At 49.9% G+C, this 21757-nt stretch overlaps 1 protein-coding gene across 1 annotated transcript in view; it reads right to left on the bottom strand.

Annotated features, from left to right (window-relative positions):
* The window catches only part of KPNA7 (karyopherin subunit alpha 7), a 32830-nt gene extending 13004 nt beyond the window's left edge, over positions 1-19826 (bottom strand). The window contains exons 1-5 of the mRNA XM_017337874.3: positions 19742-19826; positions 16050-16178; positions 5601-5683; positions 4602-4870; positions 2879-2961 (exon numbers count right to left, since the gene is read on the bottom strand). Coding sequence (XP_017193363.1) covers positions 2879-2961; positions 4602-4870; positions 5601-5683; positions 16050-16178; positions 19742-19807 — 630 coding nt within the window. The 5' untranslated portion in view covers positions 19808-19826. The remainder of the gene's footprint in view (positions 1-2878; positions 2962-4601; positions 4871-5600; positions 5684-16049; positions 16179-19741) is intronic.
* Positions 19827-21757: the final 1931 nt, after the last annotated feature.

Consider the following 21757-nt stretch of genomic DNA (forward strand, 5'->3'; position numbering starts at 1 on the left):
CCTTTGGGTACGAAACATTCTGCCTGCAAAGATCCTGCCCCCAGGAGCACCTCACTCCCATGAGTCCCTCCCACCAGTTTGGAAACACGCTCTGGGACCTCCCCCCGCCCCTCCCCAGCCATCCCCCACTTCTGGTTTTCAGCGTTTGTGCTCAAGGAGACATTTATATTCACCATCTTTTTCGTAGCTTCCATCTGTTCAAGCCATTGTCATCTGGTTTCCGCCCCTACTTCTTTGTAGTTTGCGACAGAAATCAGTTCTTTCCAGGTTACCAAACCCAGCGGCTGCCGCTCAGTCCTCAAGCTACTGTCCCTCTGTGTTATAATTAGCTGTCAGTCATTCCCTTTTGACAAATCCCTTCTCGGCCCCGGTGACACCACCCCTGGTTTTCTGCTGCTGAACGGGCTATGTGTTGGGGGCTCTGCCAGATTTCTGCACAGCAGAGCTCCCAGGACGTGGTCCTGGGGACTTCGCATGCTCTAGGTCAGGAGTTGGTCAACGTTTCTGTCAAGGACCAGATAGTAAACATTTCTGGCCTTGTGAGCCGTATGTTTGCAACTGCTGATGCAACGACTCAACTTTGCCCTTGCAGCACAAAATGATTGCAGACAACACGTGGATAAACAGGCACAGCTGTGTACCAGTAAAACATTTAAAAAACAGGTGTGGGGCCCATGAAATGGCACAGTGAGCTAAGCTGCCACCTACAAAGTCAGCCAGCTCCCCACATCAGAGTGCTGGCTGGTTTTAGTTCCAGGTTCTCTGCTTCCAATCCAGCTCCCTGCTCATGTGCCTGGGAAAGCGGTGGGAGGATGGCCCAAGCCCTTGGGTCCCTGTTCCCACATGGGAGACCTGGATGGAGTTCCTGGCTCCTGGCTTTGGTCTTGCCCAGCCCTGGCCATTGTGGCCATCTGGGGAGTGAACCAGTGGATGGAAGATCTCTCTCTTTGTCTATCTGCCTTCGAAATAAGAAGAAAAAAAAAAGTGGCTGGAGGCAGGTGTTTGGCCACTCAATGAGATGCCTACATCCCACACCAAAGGGCCTGAGTTCGAGTCCTAGCTCCACCCCCAGTTCCAGCTTCCTGCTAGTGCACACCTGGGATGCAGAACTACACTCCTGTCACTCACATGGAAGACTTTGAGCCCCTGGTGTCTGGCTTGGGAGTCCTAGATTGTAGCCATGTGGGAAGTGAACCAGCAGATGAGAGCTCTCTCTGTCCCTTTCCTCCCACTCATATCCCCTCTCAAAATAAATAAGCCACAAGCAGCCGGTCAGGCGAGATTTCCTGAGCCTTCCTCCGGCTGACCTCACCCAGCTGGAGGTCACGGAGCACTCAGCTGTGCACAGCCGCACACACACCGACCTGGCATGGTGGTCACGGTGCCTCTAACTTGCCTTGGTTAACACCCACAGAGAACGCGCCGATCTCCTTTCTCCTTCCATCTTCCCCCTTCTCTAGGGAGCAGTCGTGGAAACAACCTAACCTGAGGCAGGAAGCACCTGGTTCCCTTCTCTTCCCTCCCATGCACAGCAACCCCCCCAAAGCCTCCCCTTTGCCAGCTCCCTCTGCTCTCCACCCCAGCAGCCGCCAAGGGTCTTTGTGGAAGACGAGATCACTCCACTTCCCGCCTGGACACCCTCCCAGGGCTCCCCGTGAACTCCAGGACCATGTCCGGGTCCTCTGCACTGCTCGCTCTGCAGACTCCCTCGGTCACGGCTGGCCTTCCCTAGCTCAATCATGTCACAGGTTCTCACTCCTCGTTTGCATGCCACCCTTGGCCTCGCTTTATTCTTGTTTGAGGCAAATCTAGAACCCGATTCCTAAACCTGGGAGTCCTCTACTGTTGCCACCTCAACCAACTCAGACTGTAAGCTTCAAACTCAGACCCTGGCTATGACCCACGGCCAGCACTGCCGAACCGTTCCATCTCTGTGCACTTGGCATGGAGACATCAAGCAGCTACTTTCAGGATGTTAAGCTCTGGAAAACCTTAAGGTAACTTTCTTTTAAAGATTTATTTATTTGAAAGGCAGAGTTACACAGAGGCAGAGGCTGAGGGAGAGGTCTTCTATCCGCTGGTTCACTCCCTAGATGGCTGGAGCTGGGCTGATCCAAAATCAGGAACCTGGAGCTTCTTCCAGGTCTCCCACGTGGGTGCAGGGACCCAAGCACTTGGGCTATCTTCTACTGCCTTCCCAAGCCATCAGCAGGGAGCTGGATGGGAAGTGCAGCAGCTGGGACTTGAACCAGCGCCCATATAGGATGCTGGCACTGCAGGCAGTGGCTTTCACTATGCTAGGGTGACAGACCAATGTACCCTTTCTAATGCCCTCCAAAGAAATATGAAGGGCCTGCGATTGTGGCATAATGGGTAAAGCCACCATCTGCAGTGCTGGCATTCCATATGGGCGCTGGTTCGAGTCCCAGCTGCTCCACTTCTGATCCAGCTCCCTGTTAATGGCCTAGGAAGGGCAGTGGAGGATGGCCCAAGTGTTTGGACCCCTAAAACCCATGCAGGAGGCATGGAAGGAGCTCCTGGCTCCTGGCTTCAGCCTGGCCCAGTGCCAGCTGTTGCAGCCATCTGGGTAGTGAAGCAGCAGATGGAAGACCTCTCTGTGTCTCTCCCTCTAACTCTTTCAAAATAATTAAGTAAATCTTAGGGAAAAAAAAAAAGTAGCGGTGATACTTGCCCGTAAGGACAGATTTGGGTCGATTGTACATGAAACGATACTCAGCCCGGGGCCATGCTGTCACGTGCTGCCAGGAGCCGGCTGGCAGCAGTCACAGATCTGGCATTGATCTGGAAGTACTTGCCCGAATTTCCCAGCCACGAGACCTGCCGGTTAGCTAAGGTTCTCTCATTCAGTGACACTCACCGGTACAGTCGGTGAAACCAGGGCCAGCAGGTGCGGTATGGCGTTGCTTGAAATAACAACATCTCTGAACTCTGGGCCATCGCCTACAAACGGATCGGAACGTGACAGTCAGAGGGAGCCCTGGGGGGCCTGAAGTGGGTGGTTAATTTTATAAAAGTCTACACAAGGGGTAGGAGAGCGACTTATTCCAGGGTCTAGCAGGTAGACGGGATAGCCACATACTAGGATCCTGCCTCTCCACGGTGTCTGCTGGGCGGACAAGCACACCACAGAGCAGTAACTGCTCTCAGCAGGGGCTGCGGACGCTGCCCCAGCAGTGCTCGGGAAACACTGGTGGCCTCCCACGGCACCGCTGTCAGCGAGACGGAGGCTCGCGTGGACCAAGCCGTCTTCCCAGAAGGCTCTGGCCCACGGGGTGGCAACATCCAGACTGAACTCAGGACAAAGCCTAGGGACGCATCGCTGCCGGCAATCAGCCCCGTCTGCTACTTTGGCCAAAATGCCGCTTTAGCCCCTAGGAGCCAGCACTCTTCAGTCATGGGGGCACGGACTGAGCCACTTCACTCCACCGTGTCCGGCCTGTTCCTCATGGAACCAAGCAAAACATCAGAGGACGTCCCTCCACGCGCGCTTCACTCCAGCCCCCGTCATACAGCAGTTACTCTACGTTCTGCTTGCTAATTCCGGGACCTGAAGTCCTTGGAGGTCTCATCAACGCTGTTTGCTTCTGCTGGCTCAGTCACGGCCGGTTGTTGCTACTCTGGACTTGAAACTGCTAATATTTAGCTGAGCTTTTGCCCAAATCCTGAGGGGCCCAATTGAGTCTCCCCTCCCCCACCCCCAAACGCTGGCGAGCACTCAGATTGCTCTCTGCCAGGAATCCAGGAGCTTCCAATGCTGCGGCCCTGCTTCCGACCACAGAGCCCACAACACATCCGGGCCCAAATCCTCCAGCAGAGTCTTGGGATCCTGTTCTCAAGGAAGATTTTTTTTTTTTTATCCCAAGGTGAGGAGACATTATTGTGTTTCCTTAGCAACTTTCCCTGGAGAAAAGAGTGCTTTTAGGGTCCCGAGTTAGGCAAGGGACCGTCATATATGCCCACGCTGCAGGGGCCAGAGCCTCATCTTTTATTCCTGCAGCCACTAAGGCCTGAAGCTGTGGGACCCCTCTTGTTCCTAGACAGCCTGGAGTTCCAGGATGGACTTCATCATCCGGTTTCAGCTCCAATTTGGCTCTGTCTGGGGCCGGCACTGTGATGTAGTGAGTCAAGTCACCGCCATCCCATATGGGTGCCGGTTCCAGGCCTAGTTGTTCCACTTCTGATCCAGCTCCCTGCTAGTGCACCTGGGAAAATCAGTGGAAGGTGCCCCAAATACTTGGCCCCTGGACTCACATGGGAGACCCGGATAAAGCTCCCGGCTCCTGGCTTCGGCCTGGCCCAGCGCTGTCACAGCCATTTGGAGAGTAAACCAGCAGATGGAAGATTTCTCTCTGCCTCTCCCTGTCTTTATAACTCTGCCTTTCAAATAAATCATAAAAACAAAACAAAGCTTGGCTCTGAATTTTTGCAACAGCTCCTTGTACCTTTCCCAGTACTTGCAGGTACATAACCGGGAGGAAAGTTCCAGAATGTTGACAACACCACCCTAGCCAAAGAACACCCCGCTGCATGCCACATCGCCGTCCACTGTTTTCTTAGCCTGCTCAGGGCAAGATTCTCACCGGCTATGTTACCAAGAGCCCACACGGCCTGCTCGCACACGGCCACGCAGGGGGAAGACAGGAGCTCGATCAGAGGCTGGATGGCGCCTCCTTCCACGACGGCTCGCGTCTGCTCCGAGGTCCCAGAAGCGATGTTGGTCAGAGCCCAGGCTGCCTCGAACTGCAGGTGGGGGTGAAGCGATGACTTCAGGAACTCCACCAGCCTGGGGATGAGCCCCGCATCGATGATGGGCTTTAGGGGAGGGTTCCTTTCCCGGGAGAGCATTTTCCTAAGCAGTGAAATGGACATAGGGCAGAAGGAGCGTCACACCGTGTTGGGAGGTAGCAAGAAGCTCCTTTAGGGGCCGGCGCTGTGGTGTAGTGGGTTAAAACCCAGCATCCCATATGGGCTCCAGTTCGAGTCCCAGCTGCTCCCCTTCCAATCCAGCTCCCTGCTAATGCACCTAGGAGAGCAGTGGAGGATGGCCCAAGTACTTGGGCCCCTGCACCCACATGGGAAACCAGGAAGAAGCACCTGGCTCTTGGCTTTGAATTGGCTCAGCTCTGGCCATTGTGGCCATTTGGGGAGTGAACCAGTGGATGGAAGACCTTTCTCTCTAACTCTGCCTTTCAAATAAATAAATCTTAAAAAAAAAAAAAAACTTTTACAGATGTTGCTGGTGTTCTGAACCATCGAATGAGACCAACAGCTGGGCCAGAGCCGCTTGACCTCCCAGAGTTCAGCCTATGGCACTTGGCACTGACGAAGAAACATCTCTCTCCCCGCTTCAGGTATTATCCAGGAGCCCAAATCCCATAGAGGCAAATTAACCAATTCATCTCTGACAGCACATTCTCTCACCCCAAGCGCGGTGTAGAATAGCAGCCTGGCCTTGCTTTGCAATGCCCTGGGCTTCTCCTCTCTTTGTGGGCAGCTTGCCAGCGTCAAGAAACCCAAGAGTGCCCTGAGTTTGTTGCTAGCAGTGAACCCTCACAGAGCAGAAGCGTGCTTGGCGATACCTGGCGGCCTGGGTGGCCTGGAAACAAAGCAGTGGGTCTGAGCTGTTCACACCTCTGACTATGTCATCCAGGGAGAGGCTCACCTGTGAGGAGAGACACATTCAGGTCAGGGCTGCAGCTGAAAGGAACCACAAACACCACCTGGTCCTGTCACCCTTCCAGTTAGAACCGGCTCCAACAGGATGCCACGCCCTGTGCTCTTCAGTATCAGGGAAGAACTCCCGGTCATCCACAGGTCGCACAGGTCTGTAGGACACGCCCTGCGCCCAGACCGCATGGCTTTCTAGCCACTTTTTATCCTTGCTAGTGGAAATCAGGAAAAAAAAGGTACAGAATAAACTTCCAAAAGTTCTCTCCTCCATAAAAGCTGCAGAAAACTGAAAAAAATTGAAAAAAATTGTCAGGATCAAATTTTTCAGCTCTGTAGAAGCTGATCGAAAGCTTGCAGCGTTTTTTTTGTTTTTTGGTTTTTTTTTTTTTTGACAGGCAGAGTGGACAGTGAGAGAGAGACAGAGAGAAAGGTCTTCCTTTGCCGTTGGTTCACCCTTCAATGGCCACCGCGGCCGGTGCGCTGCGGCCGGCGCACCGCGCTGATCCGATGGCAGGAGCCAGGAGCCAGGTGCTTCTCCTGGTCTCCCATGGGGTGCAGGGCCCAAGCACTTGGGCCATCCTCCACTGCCTTCCCGGGCCACAGCAGAGAGCTGGCCTGGAAGAGGGGCAACCGGGACAGAATCCGGCGCCCCGACCGGGACTAGAACCCGGTGTGCCGGCGCCGCTAGGCGGAGGATTAGCCTAGTGAGCCGCGGCGCCGGCCTCTTGCAGCGTTTTTTAAAAATCCAAGCCAGGAGGTGTTTATTTACGAAAAACAATTAAATCTCAGTAAAATTCTGAGCTTTGTATTACTTTAACTTGCCGTATTCCCACCATCCCCAACTCCACGGCAGCTTTGAAAGCCAACGGTGTGGGACGGTGCTGTGGTGCAGCGGAGTGAAGCCCCGGCCTGCATCCCACATGGGTGCCAGTTCAAGTCCCAGCTGCTCCGCTTCCGATCCAACTCCCTGCTAATGTGCCTAGGAAAACAGTGGAAGATGGCAGTGCTTGGACCCCTGCACCCACGTGGGAGACCTGGAAGAAGCTCCTGGCTCCTGGCTTCAGCCTGGCCCAGACCTAGTTGTTGTGGCCCTCTGGGGAGTGAATCAGCAGATAGCAGACTCTCTGTGTCTGTACTTCTGTCTGTAATTCTTCCAATTAAATAAATCTTTAAAAAGGGGGGAAAAAAAGAAAAGCCAGCGGTACATGAAAACGCAATAGCCCCCCGGGCACCAGGAGAGTCAGAATGGGTAGGCCCTCCTTCCAAGTCTCTCTGGAAGAGCTGCTGTTTGACCTGTCTAGCAGTTCCCTGAACGACCCCACTTGTAGAACTCTTTCCTTTGACTGACAGCCCACTCAGTGTGAAGCTTTTCCCTGGATGTTTGTTGAAGACAATTCGAGGAACTTGTTTAACTTCACAGCTAAGAGGCTGGATAACAGGGTAAACGATAACCGAACAATCAAACAAAAAACTTACGGGGAAAGTACGAGGAACGAGATGTCCATTTGGGGTTTGGAAAGCTCCGACATACTCCAAAGAATCTAGAAGACCAGGTGTGTATGTAGGACCGGGCACAGGCTCACAGACACCTGAGACGACCCTAAGCTCCTTCCACTAACTGACCTTGAGGCTCGGTGTAAACAGGAGGGAAAGGCTTCAGATGGCCAGTTCAACATGTGGTCAAGCACTGGACACATGCCCCAGGACGTACACAGAACATCTTGGCAAAAATTGGGTACATTTTCTTCTCTGGTGGTTTCAAGTGTTAAATGGAAACTATGGGGGCCAGCGCTGTAGTGTAGCAGGTAAGTCCTCCGCCTGCAGCGCTGGTGTCCCATATGGGCACTGGTTGGAGTCCCGGCTGCTTCACTTCCCATCCAGCTCTCTGCTATGGCCTGGGAAAGCAGTAGAAGATGGCCCAAGTGCTTGGGCCCCTGCACCCACGTGGGAGACCAGGAAGAAGCTCCTGGTTCCTGGCTCTGGATCGGTGCAGCTCTGGCTGTTGTGGCCAATTGGGGAGTGAACCAGTCTCTCTCTCTTCCTCTCCTTCTCTCTCTCTGTAGCTCTGGCTTTAAAATAAATAAATCTTAAAAAAAAAAAGTGAAACTATGTTCTAGTCATTTGCCAGCCATTAAGCAAACTTGGGAGAGATTTCTGTGGCCACATGTGGCAAAGAACACATATTTTACAGAATTAAATCAGAAACCACTAAACAAGCACCACCATCCAGCAACAACCAACCCTGGGGCAAGGAGGAATCCGATATCCAGAATGTTCATGTTATATTTTAAATAACTGACTTTTTACAAAGTATAAGACATACAAAGACATAAATATGACATAGTTACCTGGGATGGGCACAGTCAATACAAACAGTCACTGAGGCACCCAGATGTTGGACTTACTAGACCAAGACGTTAAACATGTTCCAAGAACTAAAGGAAAGTAGGAGAGCGATGTCTCAAATAAAGCTTCTCATGGAAGATACAGACATCCTGGAATTGGAGAATATAATAACTGAAATTTTTAAAAAAATCACTTCATTTATTCAAATCCGTTTTTCAGCTCCTGAAGAACTAGTCAAGTTGCAGATGGTCAACTGATATGACCAGTCTGAGGAAGATAAAGGGAAAAAAGACTAAAGATGGGAATCAGCTGGTCTCAGAGCTCCTAGGACCTCCATCAAGCCTACTGACATGACCTAACATGAGTAAAAAGACAAAGGGGCACAGAGTATATTTAAAGAGATATTTGAGAAGTACACTTGATGAGATGGCCAAAACTTTCCCAAATTTGATGAAAAAATTAATCTATACATTTGAGAAGCTCAGTGAACTCCAAATAGGATAAATCTCAAGGGATCTATACCTAGACACATCAGCAACTGCTGAAAGCTAAAAAAAGACTCCTGAAACCCATAAAAGAGAAGCAACTCTTCATATATGAGGCCTTAGTGAGATTAACAGCTGAATTCTCAGAGAGCATGGAGGTCAAGAAGCAGTGGAATGACATTGTCAAAACGCTGAAGGACAAAGATGATCGACGAAGACTCGCCGTCCAGCAAGCTATCCTGATAAAATGGAGGAGGTGCTAAGACATTCCTTGATAAAGAGAAGCCATCATTAGCAAACCCACGGTACAAGAAATGCTAAACGAAGTCCTTCAGGTAACGGGAAGTAGACAATAACCTTCACATGAAGAAATAAACACCAGTCAGGTCATTACTGCATATTGGCAAATACGAAAGACGGTATACATGATTTTTGTTTTTGCAAAATTAAAACTATTTGACTTAAAAAGACAATGGCCTAAGACAATAATTGGAAATCTATGTAGATGGACACACACGGTATGAAGCTGTAACTCGTCAGCAGTAAGAGCAGAGGTACAGGGAGAGAATACAGCTATAAAGGAGCCAAGTTTTGTGACCATTGAAATTAAGCTGGTCTTCCTCCAAACTAGATTGCTAATTATAAAACCAGATGTTAATTATACCCAGGACAAACACTAACACTTTTTAAAAAATAGTAAAAGAAACTGGGAAATTAAACTAGAAAGTATATGTTTAACACACAAAAAAAGGGAAAGATGGAGAAATAGAGGAAGGGAAAAAAAGACTAAGATCTATGGAAAAACAAATAGCAAAATGTCAGATGTAAAGCCAACCTTTTTTTTTTTTTTTTTTTTTTTGACAGGCAGAGTGGACAGTGAGAGAGAGAGAGACAGAGAGAAAGGTCTTCCTTTACCGTTGGTTCACCCTCCAATGGCCGCCGCGGTAAAGCCAACCTTATCACTAATTACATTACATGAAAATGATTTAAACACTCTCAGTAAATGACAAGGATTTGTAGAATGGGTTAAAAAAAATACGATCCTATTATATGCTGTCTGCAAAGGTCACACTTTAGGCTGAATAACACAAAAAGGTTAAAAGTCAAAGAATTAAAAACAGCATACAGGGGCCTGGCACCGTGGCACAGCAGGTAAAGCCGCACTGTTACAGTGGGGCATCCCATACGGGTGACGGTTTGAGTCCCTGCTGCTCCACTTTCAATCCAGCTCTCTGCTATGGCCTGGGAAAGCATAGAAGATGGCCCAAGTCCTTGGGCCCCTGTACCCATGTGGGAGACCTGGAAGAAGCTCCTGGCTTCAGATCAGCACAGCTCCGGCTGTTATGGCCAGCTGGGGAATGAACCAGTGTATGGAAGACCTCTAACTCTGCCTTTCTAATAATTAAAGAAAAAAAAGATACCCTTTGTCCTCAACATCTTTGTTATGCCTCTATGTAGATTTGTGCTTTTAGAAATTTTGATTTCACGTTAAGCCTCAACTGTTTAAGAAAAAGAAAACACCCAAGGAAATACGAAACATTCACACAGTAAAACATCCCAACCACAGATACCTACCCCAAATAACAGAATGCACATTCTTTAAGAACAAGTGGAACATTCTCGAGTGCCTATGGACAATACACACATCAATACATGTAAGAGGACTAAAATCATTCAAAGTGTGTTCTCTAATCACAATGGAATGAAATTATTCACTTCAAACAGAAGATCTGGGACATTCACAAACATGAGGAAGTTAAACAACACATTCCTAGATAACCAAAGGGTCAAAGAAGAACTCATAAGAGAAATTAGGAAATACCAAGATGAATGAAACAAAAACACAACATACCAACATAATGGGATACAGCCAAAGCAGAACTTAGAGGGAAATGTGTAGCAATAACACATCTGCTATAATAGAATATCAGTCTCAAAACTACAGCTCAAGATTCAGTCTTTAAAGACTAGAAAAATAAATGCCAAGCAAATAATAAATATTAAAGAAAACAGAAAAATGAAAAGTTGGTTCTTGAATAAAAACAAAAATGACAAAACTTCAGCTAAGCTTCCCAAGAGAAAGGGAGGGGGTGGAGGGAGAGAAGACTCACATTATCCAACCAGGAATTAAAGTGAGGTCATTATTACTGAACTCATAGAAAGAGGAATCAGGGGTCCAGTGCTGTGGCGAAGCACCTGCAGTGCCGGCATCCCATAGGAGTGCCGGTTCAAGTCCTGGTTGCTCTGTTTCCAATTCAGCTCTCTGCTGTGGCCTGGGAAAGCAGGGGAGGATGGCCTAAGTCCTTGGGCTCCTGCACCCACCTGGGAGATCTGGAAGAAGCTCCTGGCTCCTGGCTTTGGATCAGTTCAGCTCTGGCCATTGAGGCCATCTGGGAGTGAATCAGTGGATGGAAGACCTCGCTCTTTCTCTGCCTCTCTATAACTCTGCCTTTCAAATAAATAAATAAATCTTAAAGGGGGGGGGGGGGAATCTGAACAGATGAATGCCAACAAATTACATAATGAAGACAAAATAGACAAATTTCTAAAGACACATAGCTACTAAAGTGACCCAAGAAATCACCATCATCAACATCATACTTAAAATATTTTACAAAGAGAAATCTGGTCCACATGATTTCAATGGTAAATTTTCTCAAACATTTAAGAAGAGTTCACATTAATCTTTCACAAACTCTTACAAGAAAAAACAGGAGTAGTGAGAACTTCCCAAGTTATCCTTTGAGGCCAGTATTACCTTGATACTAAACCAGATAAACACATTTACAAGAAAATAAAATATGCACCAATGTCCCTTATGACTACAGATGCAAAAATCCTCAATAGAATACTAGGAAACCAAACACATCCTGAGGTTAAACATGACCAACATCATGATTAACTGTCATTTAACCCAAAAATGCAATACAGGAGTAGGTCAGCAGATGAAACCAACTCAACACCCTGTGTAAATAAATGTGGTGGGTGGACCCACATGAACATCTTAGTAAACACAGAAAGCATTTGACAAAAATCCAACACTTTTCTGTGAAAGAAAAGCATTCAACAAACTGGGAATAATAGGTAACTTCCTCTTTCCTGATAAAGGCACCCAGAAATCCCACAGCTAGCATCTTTAATAATATGCAATCAATATTTTTAAAATAATATTTAATAGCAAAAGACTAGAAGTTTTCCCTACAGGATCAAGATTCAGACAAGATGTTTGCTCTTGCCAGTTTTACTCTACATGGAATTGGAACTTCTAACTTATTTTAATAACGTGCATCCAAAATAGAAAGTAAAACTATATTTGCAATTCCTAAGGAATTCAAGACACTAAAATATTTAGAGCTAATAAACAAGTACAGTTAGTTTATAGGATCAATAGACAAAATCACTTTTATTTCTATATACTAGCAATGGACAATCCCAAAGCCAAAATTCACAAAATTCATAATAGCATCAAAAAGAACAAAATATTCAGGAATAAATTTAACAAGAAAAGCCTAAGACTTATATGCTAAAAGCTGTTTTTAAAATTAAGGAGCACTTAAATGAAAAGACATCTTATGTTCATGAATTCAAAGACCTAACATGGTTAAAAATGGCATTATTCCACAAACTGCTCTACAGATTTGATGCGCTCTCCATCAAAATCCAAGCTGTCTCTATTGAAGTAACTGGTGAGCGCATACAAAAATTCATATGGAAGTGCAAGTGATCCAGAATAGCCCTAATAACCTGGAAAAAGATAAAGTTGGGGCCGGCGCCGCGGCTCACTAGGCTAATCCTCCGCCTTGCGGTGCCAGCACACCGGGTTCTAGTCCTGGTCGGGGCACCGGATTCTGTCCCGGTTGCCCCTCTTCCAGGCCAGCTGTCTGCTGTGGCCAGGGAGTGCAGTGGAGGATGGCCCAGGTCCTTGGGCTCTGCATGCGCATGGGAGACCAGGAAAAGCACCTGGCTCCTGGCTTCGGATCAGCGCGATGCGCCAGCCACAATGCGCCGGCCACGGTGGCCATTGGAGGGTGAACCAACGGCAAAAAAAAGGAAGACCTTTCTCTCTGTCTCTGTCTACTCTGCCTGTTAAAAAAAAAAAAAAAAAAAAAAAAGGAGTTCCCATCCCCCATCCCACCTTGGAATATCTGTCCTCAATACCTGGCTCTAGCTCTCAATTCCAGCTCCTTGCCAGTGTAGACCCCAGCAGTGGTTGGGTTCCTGCCCCACAGGTGGGAGACTGGGATTGAATTCCTAACTCACACAGCTACAGCCCACCCAAGTGCTCACTGTTAAGTCATCTGAGGAGTGAACCAGCGACAGCAACACTTGGTCTCTGTCTCTCTGCATCTCAAATCAATGACTAAATGTGTGGAGACAACTGGATAATACACAGAAGAATGAAGCTACATCCCTATTGACTTCATTTAACTCAAAATAGATCAAGGGAGCCAGCATTGTGGGGAACGGGGTTAAGCGACTGCCTGCAATGCTGGCATCCCATGTGGGTGCTGGTTCAAGTCCCAGCTGCTCCATTTCCAGTCTGGCTCCTTGCTAATGCACCTGCAAAAGCAGTGGAAGATGGCCCAAGTCCTTGGCTCCTACACCCGTGTGGGAGACCTGGTTCCTGGTTTTGGTCTGGCCCAGCCCCAACCGCTAGCCATCTGGGGAGTGAACCAATAGGTTGAAGATCTCTCTTGTTCTCCCTTTCTAACTCCGACTTTCAAGAAAATAAATCTTTTGGGAAAAAATGGATCAAAGGCTTAAATACAAACCTAAGAGTTAAACTACAGAACACTTAGAAGGAAACACAGGTCTAAGTCTTTGTGACCTTGTATTAGGTAATGAGTCTACTATCTAGAAAATATTAGTAACTCCTACAGCTCAGTAAAGTTACTTATAAAATAGTCTGAACAGACGTTTCCCTTTTTTCTATACATGTATGTGTATATACATACAAACCCACACACAATAACTAGTAGAACATGAAAAGATTCTCATCAACTATTAAGAAAATAGTAATGGGGCCAGTGCTGTGGTGCAGCGGGTTAAAGCCCTGGCCTGAGTGCCGGCATCCCACATGGGCACCGGTAGAACCAGCAGCTCCACTTCCGATCCAGCTCCCTGCTATGGCCTGGGAAAGCAGTAGAAGATGGCCCAAGTCCTTGGGCCCTTGCACCTACATGGGAGACCTGGAAGAAGCTCCTGGCTTTGGATCGGCACAGCTCCAGCTGTTGCGGCCATCTGGGGAGTGAACCAGTGGATGGAAGGCCTTTCTCTCTAACTCTTTCAAATCAATAAAAATAAATCTTAAAAAAAAAAGAATACTAATGAAAATTTCAACATATCCCTTCCTACCAGTTGGATGTCTATAAGTGGACCACAGCAAGTCCCACCAAGAATGTCACAATGTACAAGGAGCAGCCACTCTGGAACGCAGTTTGGCAGTGTATTAGTTTCCTATTGCTGCTATAAAAATCACCACAAAGTCAGTGACTTCAAATCACGCAAGCTTCCTTCGAGCGGTTTAGAACACCAAGTTCATCATCAGTGTCAGGGAGCTAAAGCCAAGGTGTGGGCAGGGCCGGTTCCCCCCCCACCCCGAGGCCCAGAGGGGAGAACCCGCTTCCTCGCCTTTTTCAGCTTCTGGAGGACACGTGCACCCCTCGCCTCACGCCTCCCCTGCCACAGTGCTTGCTTCCCCGTCTCCCTCTTCCTCCTCCTTAGAGCAACGGATTATTCCAGGCCCACCAGATCATCCAGGACGATTTCCCCATCTCAAGTTGCTTAACTTAACCACCTCCTGCAAAGTCCCTTTTTTTTTTTTTTTGACAGGCAGAGTGGACAGTGAGAGAGAGGAGAGAGAGAAAAGTCTTCCTTTGCTGTTGGTTCACCCTCCAATGGCCGCTGCGGCCGGCGCACCGCGCTAATCCGAAGCCAGGAGCCAGGTGCTTATCCTGGTCTCCCATGGGGTGCAGGGCCCAAGCACTTGGGCCATCCTCCACTGCATTCCCTGGCCACAGCAGAGAGCTGGCCTGGAAGAGGGGCAACCGGGACAGAATCCGGCGCCCCGACCGGGACTAGAACCCGGTGTGCCAGCGCCGCAAGGTGGAGGATTAGCCTAGTGAGCTGCGGCGGTGGCGCAAAGTCCTTTTTGTCACATGTGACTGTTTCTGGAGATGAGAACTGTACAGATTTGGGGTGGGGGCGTGATCTGGCCTACCACAGTGATTCCAACATAGAATTAGCACATAACCCAGCATTTTTACTCCCAACAGCATTGAAAACATTTTTCCACTCAAAAACTTGTACACAACTGTTCAGAGCAGCAGCAGTTCCGACAGCCAAAAAGCAGGAACAAAACCAATAACGAGTGGGTACCAGCTAATGAGTGGGCAAGCAGAACATGGTTTAGCCACACAATGGAGTGGAGTAAGCCACAAAGGAACAAGGTACTGATACACCGCACAACACCGAGAGACTGAAAACCCCAGGCTGAGTGAAAGCAGCCAGACACAAAAGACCACACATTCCTTGTTCATGGAACTGTGCAAAGTCCAGAAAAGGTAAACCCATAGTGACCCAAGGCTGTGGGGATGAGGAAGGAGGAGTGACTGCCGAACGGGTCTGGGGTCTCCATCTGTTGAGTCTGTTCTGGAACTTTAGAGGAGACAGCTGTACAACCTGGTGACTGTACTAGCAGCCAGCAGTTGTACACTTTAAAGGGGTCCATTTTGGTTTATGTGAATTCTGCCTGAATTAAAAAAAAATGCTAGTATAGGACAAAAAGGCAAACAACCCCTTTTTTCATTGTTGTGCTTCATACCTTCTTGGGCTGGTGTGTGTGTGTGTGTGTGTACAGGTGTGTGGTTGGTCCCTAGGGAGTGCCCCAGACAAATGAACTAGAGACGCAGCTCTGAAGCCACTGGCCAGTCACAGAACCACTGGACCCTTCTCATCAATCACTGAATCCGTCCCTCTCTGCCTGCCCAGCAGGTGCAGACGACAGCCATGGACAGTACAGACGGGACACAGACAGTGATGTCCCACAAGAGATGTGGGATACAGCATCACTGAAGGACCAGGATTCCTGCATTCACAGAAATAGGACGAACGCTGAAGTTGACCTGGCACGGGCCTTTAGCGAGGCTGGAGCAGATGGAGACAGGAAGACGAAAGATGGAATTCACGTCCTAGGGAAGACGTGACCCGTCCATGGACTAGATGCCTCCACCAAGAAACGGCCCTCACTAGGCTTAGGGTTAACCCTCTCTAACCCTCTCTTCCTGGGCCCCCAGGCTCAGAGCCCACAGCGAATCCACCAGAAGCAGTGCCTTCTCCACTCCCCTTTGGAACACGGATCCCACAGACTCCCGACAGCAAGGTAAACAACGCTTAGCTTCTGACAAAGGCAGGTAAGCTGCACCACGATCTCCCCACCCCCACCTAAAGGCCCTGAACGGGAGTTTGCAGGCTCTGAACCATTCAGCGGTTTCCAGCTGCCGGAACGCCCGCCGTGCTGGGACGCACCCCTTTGGTGGGTTTTTCAGAAGCTGGCTCGGGGGAGCAGTCAGTGATGTTCCGTCTCTTTAAGGCCTGCTCCTCTTTCCTGGCCTTCCGCAGCTCCAGGCTGACTGCCACGCGCTGCTGCCGCCTCACCTGGGAAGGAAAAGGCAGAATTGGAGGCGTTAGAACAGGAGACAGGATGGTCACCCTGCTTAGCCCTCCAGACCGTTTCTAAGCCTCGGTGCTTAGCTGCAGCTGGCTGGGAGAGGTAAGATCACACAGTGAGCCCACTCGGCTCTGCTCCTCTTCCTCCTCCTCCTCCTCCTCCCCCTCCCCCTCCCCCTCCCCCTCCCCAGGTCGAGGAAAATCATGCCCATCCTTGCAGCCAGCATCCACCGCTGTGAAGACTGCAAAGCCACCCATCGCCCCATGAGTGCCCGAGTTTGGCTGCTTCCAGGATGGGCCCAGGGCCTTCTAGCAGTGGCCAGGCAGATATGTGGGGCTGGGGGCAATTCAGAGGCGTCCCTGTGTCCCAGACACAGGCCCCGACCAGTTCCACCGTGTGTGAAGTCAGCCCACAGGCCTCTCAAGGCCTCGGTCAAGTCCAACAGCAGACTGAAGGAGATTCAAATCTAATCCTTCTTGTAGGAGGGTACTGCAAAATGCTCCTAGTAGGGCAAGTGTTTGGTCCAGCGATTAAGCCGCTGCTCGTGTTGTCAGCAGCCCATGTAGGATGCCGGGTTTCCAGTCCCGGCTCTGTTAATGCACACCTGTGAGGCAGCAGGTGATGGCTCGAGCATTTAGGTTCCCGCCACCATGTGGGAGAACCAGATGGAATTCCTGGTTCCTAGCTTTGGCCTGGCTCAGTCCTGGATGTTTTGACATTTGGGGAGTGAGCAAGTAGATGGAAGATCTCTTTCCTTCTCTCTCTCTGCTTTTCAAATAAATCAGGTAAAGTCATTTAAAAATATTTTTAAAGTGTTCCTGGAAAATACAATTAAAAGATCCATTTATTTTGGTGTAAAAATTTTTGAGCAGGTGAATCTCTTCTTTCTCCCTCCTTCTCTCTCTAACTCTGCCTTTCCAATAAAGTAAACCTTTATAAAAAGTTGAAATCATGCCTATTGTGAAAAATGTACAATATAATGAAAATGTAACACATATTCATGAAAAATGCATGAACCTCTAGGGGACCGCATTGCAGAGTAGTAGGTAAACACCATCCCATATCAGTGTCAGTTCAAGTCCCAGCTGCTCCACTTCCAATCCACTTCCTTGTTAATGGCCTGGGAAAAGCAGCAGCAGATGGCCCAGGTGTTTGGGCCTCTGCTATCCTCCTGGGAGACCCTGAGGAAGCTCCAGGCTCCTGGCTTCTGCCTGACCCAGTTCCAGCCATTGTGGCCATCTGGGGCGTGAACCAGCAGATGGAAGATCTCTCTCTCTCCCCCTCACTGTAACTCTGACTTTAAAATAAAAATACAAAAATCTTTGAACAAAATTCTAAACCTGGATTACAAATATTTTTGCACTAAAAAAATTTAATTTTTGCATAAACTTCTTTAAAAAAGAGACTTATTTGAAAGGCAGAGTGTCAGAGAGCAAGGGACAGGAAGAAAAAGTTTTTCCATCTGCTGGTTCACTCCCCAGATGGCTGCAACAGCCAGGAGCCCAGAAATCCATCCAGGGCTCCCACATGTGTGGCAGGGGCCCAAGCACATGGGCCATCTTCCCCTACTTTCCCAGGCACATTAGCAGGGAGCTGGACGGGACCTGAACTGGGACTCTGATACGGGATGCTGGTTACGCACTGTGGTTTAACCTGCCGCACCAGAACAACGGCCCTCACACACTCTGGGACATATGCTCACATCAGTCAAGAACTTGGACTGGATCATATTGCCAATATTCAGGAGACAACCTAACCTTTCAGGATAGACAGGTTGAGGATGAAGACTTTTAGGTGATAATTACCGTCATGCATGATGTAACAATGGAGATAAGTTCTAAGAAATGCATGGTCAGGCGATTTCACCATTGTGCAAACATCAGAGTGCACTTAGACAAACGAGGCAGTGCTGATGCCACCAAGTGATACGATCTTACAAGGCCACTGCTGTCTATGCAGCCCATCACTGACGGAGACTTCGTTATGTGGCGTGTGACTGTACAAGGAAGCCAATCTGTATCAGATACTGATTCCTGAAGGAAGCTATCCATTCAGTCCTTGCTTGAAAATAGGGCCATCGTGGTGTTGCACGGTAAGGCAGGAACACCACTGAGGCCTGCCTAGCTGGCTGTGGTGCTATCCCTCACTGAAGGGGCCCTCCCTGGGGACAGAGGGTATTGTGCCTTGCAGTCTCTCTCATCGGCTGGCCCTTCCTGCTGCTGTCCCAGCTACTCTGAGATCTCAATTCTTCCAGCCTGTTGCATCCCTAACAATGAATACCATGCTTCTGAAACTTGTTCAGCTCCTTCGTTTCCATTCATCTGAGTGGTCTTGAGGGCCAGACAGCCACACTTGATGGACAGGCTACTTTAAGGGTGCTTTGGCTCTGGGGGTGGGTGTTTGGTTGCCCACATCCCATATCTGAGTGCCTGGGTGCGAGTTCTGCTCTGCTTCTAATCCAGCTTCCTGCTGATGCATACTCTGGGAAGCAGCAGGTGATGACTCAAGTCCTTGGGTCCCTGCCACCCCTGGGAAGACCTGGATAGAATTCTGGGCTCCTGGCTTTCCCCTAGTCCTGCCCTGACTGCTGCAGGCATGTGAGGAGTGAACCAGTAGTTAGATCATTGTTCCCATCTCTGTTTCTCTGCCTTATTTAAGATTTTATTTATTTGAAAGACAGAGTTACAGAGAGAGGTCTTCCATCTGCTGGTTCACTCCCCAGATGGCTGCAATGGCTGGAGCTGTGCTGATCTGAAGCCAGGAGCCTGGAGCTTCTTCTGGGTCCCATGTGGGTGCAGAGGCCCAAGGACTTGGGCCATCTTCCACTGCTTTCTCAGGCCATAGCAGAGAGCTGAATCAGAAGTGGAGCAGCCAGGACTAGAACAGGTGCCCATATGGGATGCTGGGGCTTCAGGCCAGGGCTTTAACCTGGCACCACTGCACTGGCTCCTGCCTTTTTTTTTTTTTTTAATTATTTATCTGAAAGGCAGAGTGCAGGAGTGTTTCTGATCACTGGTTCACTACTCAAATGGCCACCAACAGCTGAGCTGGGCCAGGCCAAAGCCATAAACTCCACTGTGGTCTTCCAAATGGGTGGCAGTGGCCCAAGTATTGGGTCATCACCTGGTGCCGTCCCAGGCACATTAGCAGGAAGCTGGGTTGAAGCAGAATGGCTGCACCTTGAACCAGCACTCCTGTGTGGAATGGTGGATTGCAAGCAGCGGCTTCATCTGCTGGGCCACAACACCAGCCCCTCTCTGCCGTTCTAACAAAGTGGGAAAAAAAATAAACAGTCACACGGTAACCCCGGTTTGTCTCCACAGCCGTCTGGCTCCCAGGCTCATGTCCCTTTGTCCCTCCTCCCCATCCTCAACTCAACATCTTGTGAAAATTTCATACATCCAGCAAAGTTTCAGGAACGTCCCAGCGAACCACCACGAGCCTATCTGGACGGAGATTTTGCTGGGTTTCCTCCCTGTCCCCCAGTCCGCTCCATCCCGTGTTTAATGCATTTCAACTGCCGGTCCCTGGGAGACCGCTGAATACTCACAGATGCCTCTTTGCCCCGGTACTTAAACTTCCTCAGCCTCTCCTCCGGGACGTCCAAGGTGGGCATGGTCACTGGCAGGAGGAAATCGCCTGCGGGAAGAACAACCGCAGGGGGCGCTTCAGAGCCCAGCGTGTGCTCCCCCCATGGAGCAGACTCATGGCGTCGGCTTCTAGAAGCATCCCCACACCAGCCCCCTCGACGGCCCAGGAGCCCCCTAAGGAGGGGGTAAGCACCACAGGGACAGCAAGGGGGCCAGCCCTGGGCTCCAGTCCTAAGGAGGATCTTCTAGGGCCAGTCTGGCTCAGGCTGGCCCTCCCATCACTGGGGTACGCTGGACAGAAAACAGAAGCTTTTCAGACCTGGTGTCCTGGGAGCTGCAACCACAGCACCTGTGCCCGGTGGGCAGGAGGCCACGCAGCTGCACCAGGAAGACGCTGCTCTCCTCCCACACCCAGCCCACCAGCATGGGGAGCCCAGGCCACATCAGCTCTCACTACTACAGATGTCCCCTGTTCTGCCGATACTGATGGTGGGGGCAGGTGTCTGGGCTGGTGGTTAAGGTGCCCGCGCCCCACTTCAGACTACATGAGTTCAGTATCTGGCCCTGTTCCCCAACTCCTACTTCCAGCCCACATGCACCCTGGGAGGCGGTAGGTGATTAGACTCGTGTCACACACACAGCTCCCAGTTCCTGCCGTTGCAGGAATTTCATTTTGGGAATCACACCAGCAAATGTAAGCTCTATGCCTCTCAACAAACAACAAAAACCAAGAAGGCATGTTAGGAAGAACGAATCTAATCATGTAGCTCCCCAGCTTAAAAACCCTTGCTTGGCTGCCCACTGATGTCAAAAGAAAACCCAAACTCCCTGTGGTGCCCTGAGGAGCTGCCCCAGCCCACTCCACTCCAGCGCTGTCTCCTGATCTCTTTGCTCTAAGCCTTTTGGCTTTTCTTGGATTTAAGAGCGTTTTGTTTTTTCCTGGGGCAGTATTCTGGCATAGTGGGTTAAGCGCCTGCCTGCAATGCCAGCATCCTATTTGGGCACCGGTTCATGTCCCAGCTGTTCCACTTCCTATCCAGCCCCCTGCCTAATGTGCCTGGGAAAGCAGAAGATGGCTCAAGTGCTTGTGCCCCTGCACCCACCCAGAAGAAGCTCCTGGTCCAGCCTGGTCCAGCCTGGTCATTGTGGCTGTGTGGGGAGTGAACCAGTGAATGGAAGATCTGTGTCTCCCCTTCCCTCACTGTAACTCTGCCTTTCAAATAATTAAATCTTTTTAAAAAGTTTTTTTTTTCTTTATTTGGGAAGCAGAAAGTCAAAAGAGACAGAGTTTCTCTTTGATTCACTCCCCCAAATGCCTCCAAAAGCTGGGGTTTGCTCTGGCCAATGCTGACGGCCAGGAACTCAGTCCGGGTCTGCCTTGTGGGTGGCAGGGATCAAGTCACTCAATGCATCACCACTGCCTCCCCAGGCCTGTGTTGGCAGGAAGCTGGAATCAGAGCCAGGAACAAAACCCAGGCACTCTGATGGGGGCCATGGGCATCAACCTCCAGGCCGGATGCCTGCCCTGACTCTTGGGCCTTTGTGACCACCCCTGCAGGGGCCTCAGAACCGGTCGTTCCTCTCAGAACCCGGGTGTCGCTGGCTCCTTAGGGCTCAGCTCAGTCACCACCTGTGGAAGGCTTTCCCACAAGTCCGGGCAGCTGCCCAAGGAGCCTCTTGGACTTCCAGTGTTCACTGATCGGACCTCTTCTTGCTCACCCATCTTTCCCTCTGTGCTCCTGTTGGCAGCAGCACCACATGTGTCTTAGGTGCAACCCCCCCGGCTCCTTCACCATGAGGGGCCAGCCCTGTGGCACAGCGGGTAAAGCTGCCACCTGCTGTGGTGCTGGCATCCCATGTGGGCGCCGGTTCTAGTCCCGGCTGCTCCTCTTCCGATCCAGCTCTCTGGTATGGCCTGGGAAAGCAGTAGAAGATGGCCCAAGTCCTCGGGCCCCTGCACCCACGTGGGAGACCAG

Source organism: Oryctolagus cuniculus, chromosome 19, assembly GCF_964237555.1.
Source record: "Oryctolagus cuniculus chromosome 19, mOryCun1.1, whole genome shotgun sequence".
Classification (NCBI taxonomy): domain Eukaryota; kingdom Metazoa; phylum Chordata; class Mammalia; order Lagomorpha; family Leporidae; genus Oryctolagus; species Oryctolagus cuniculus.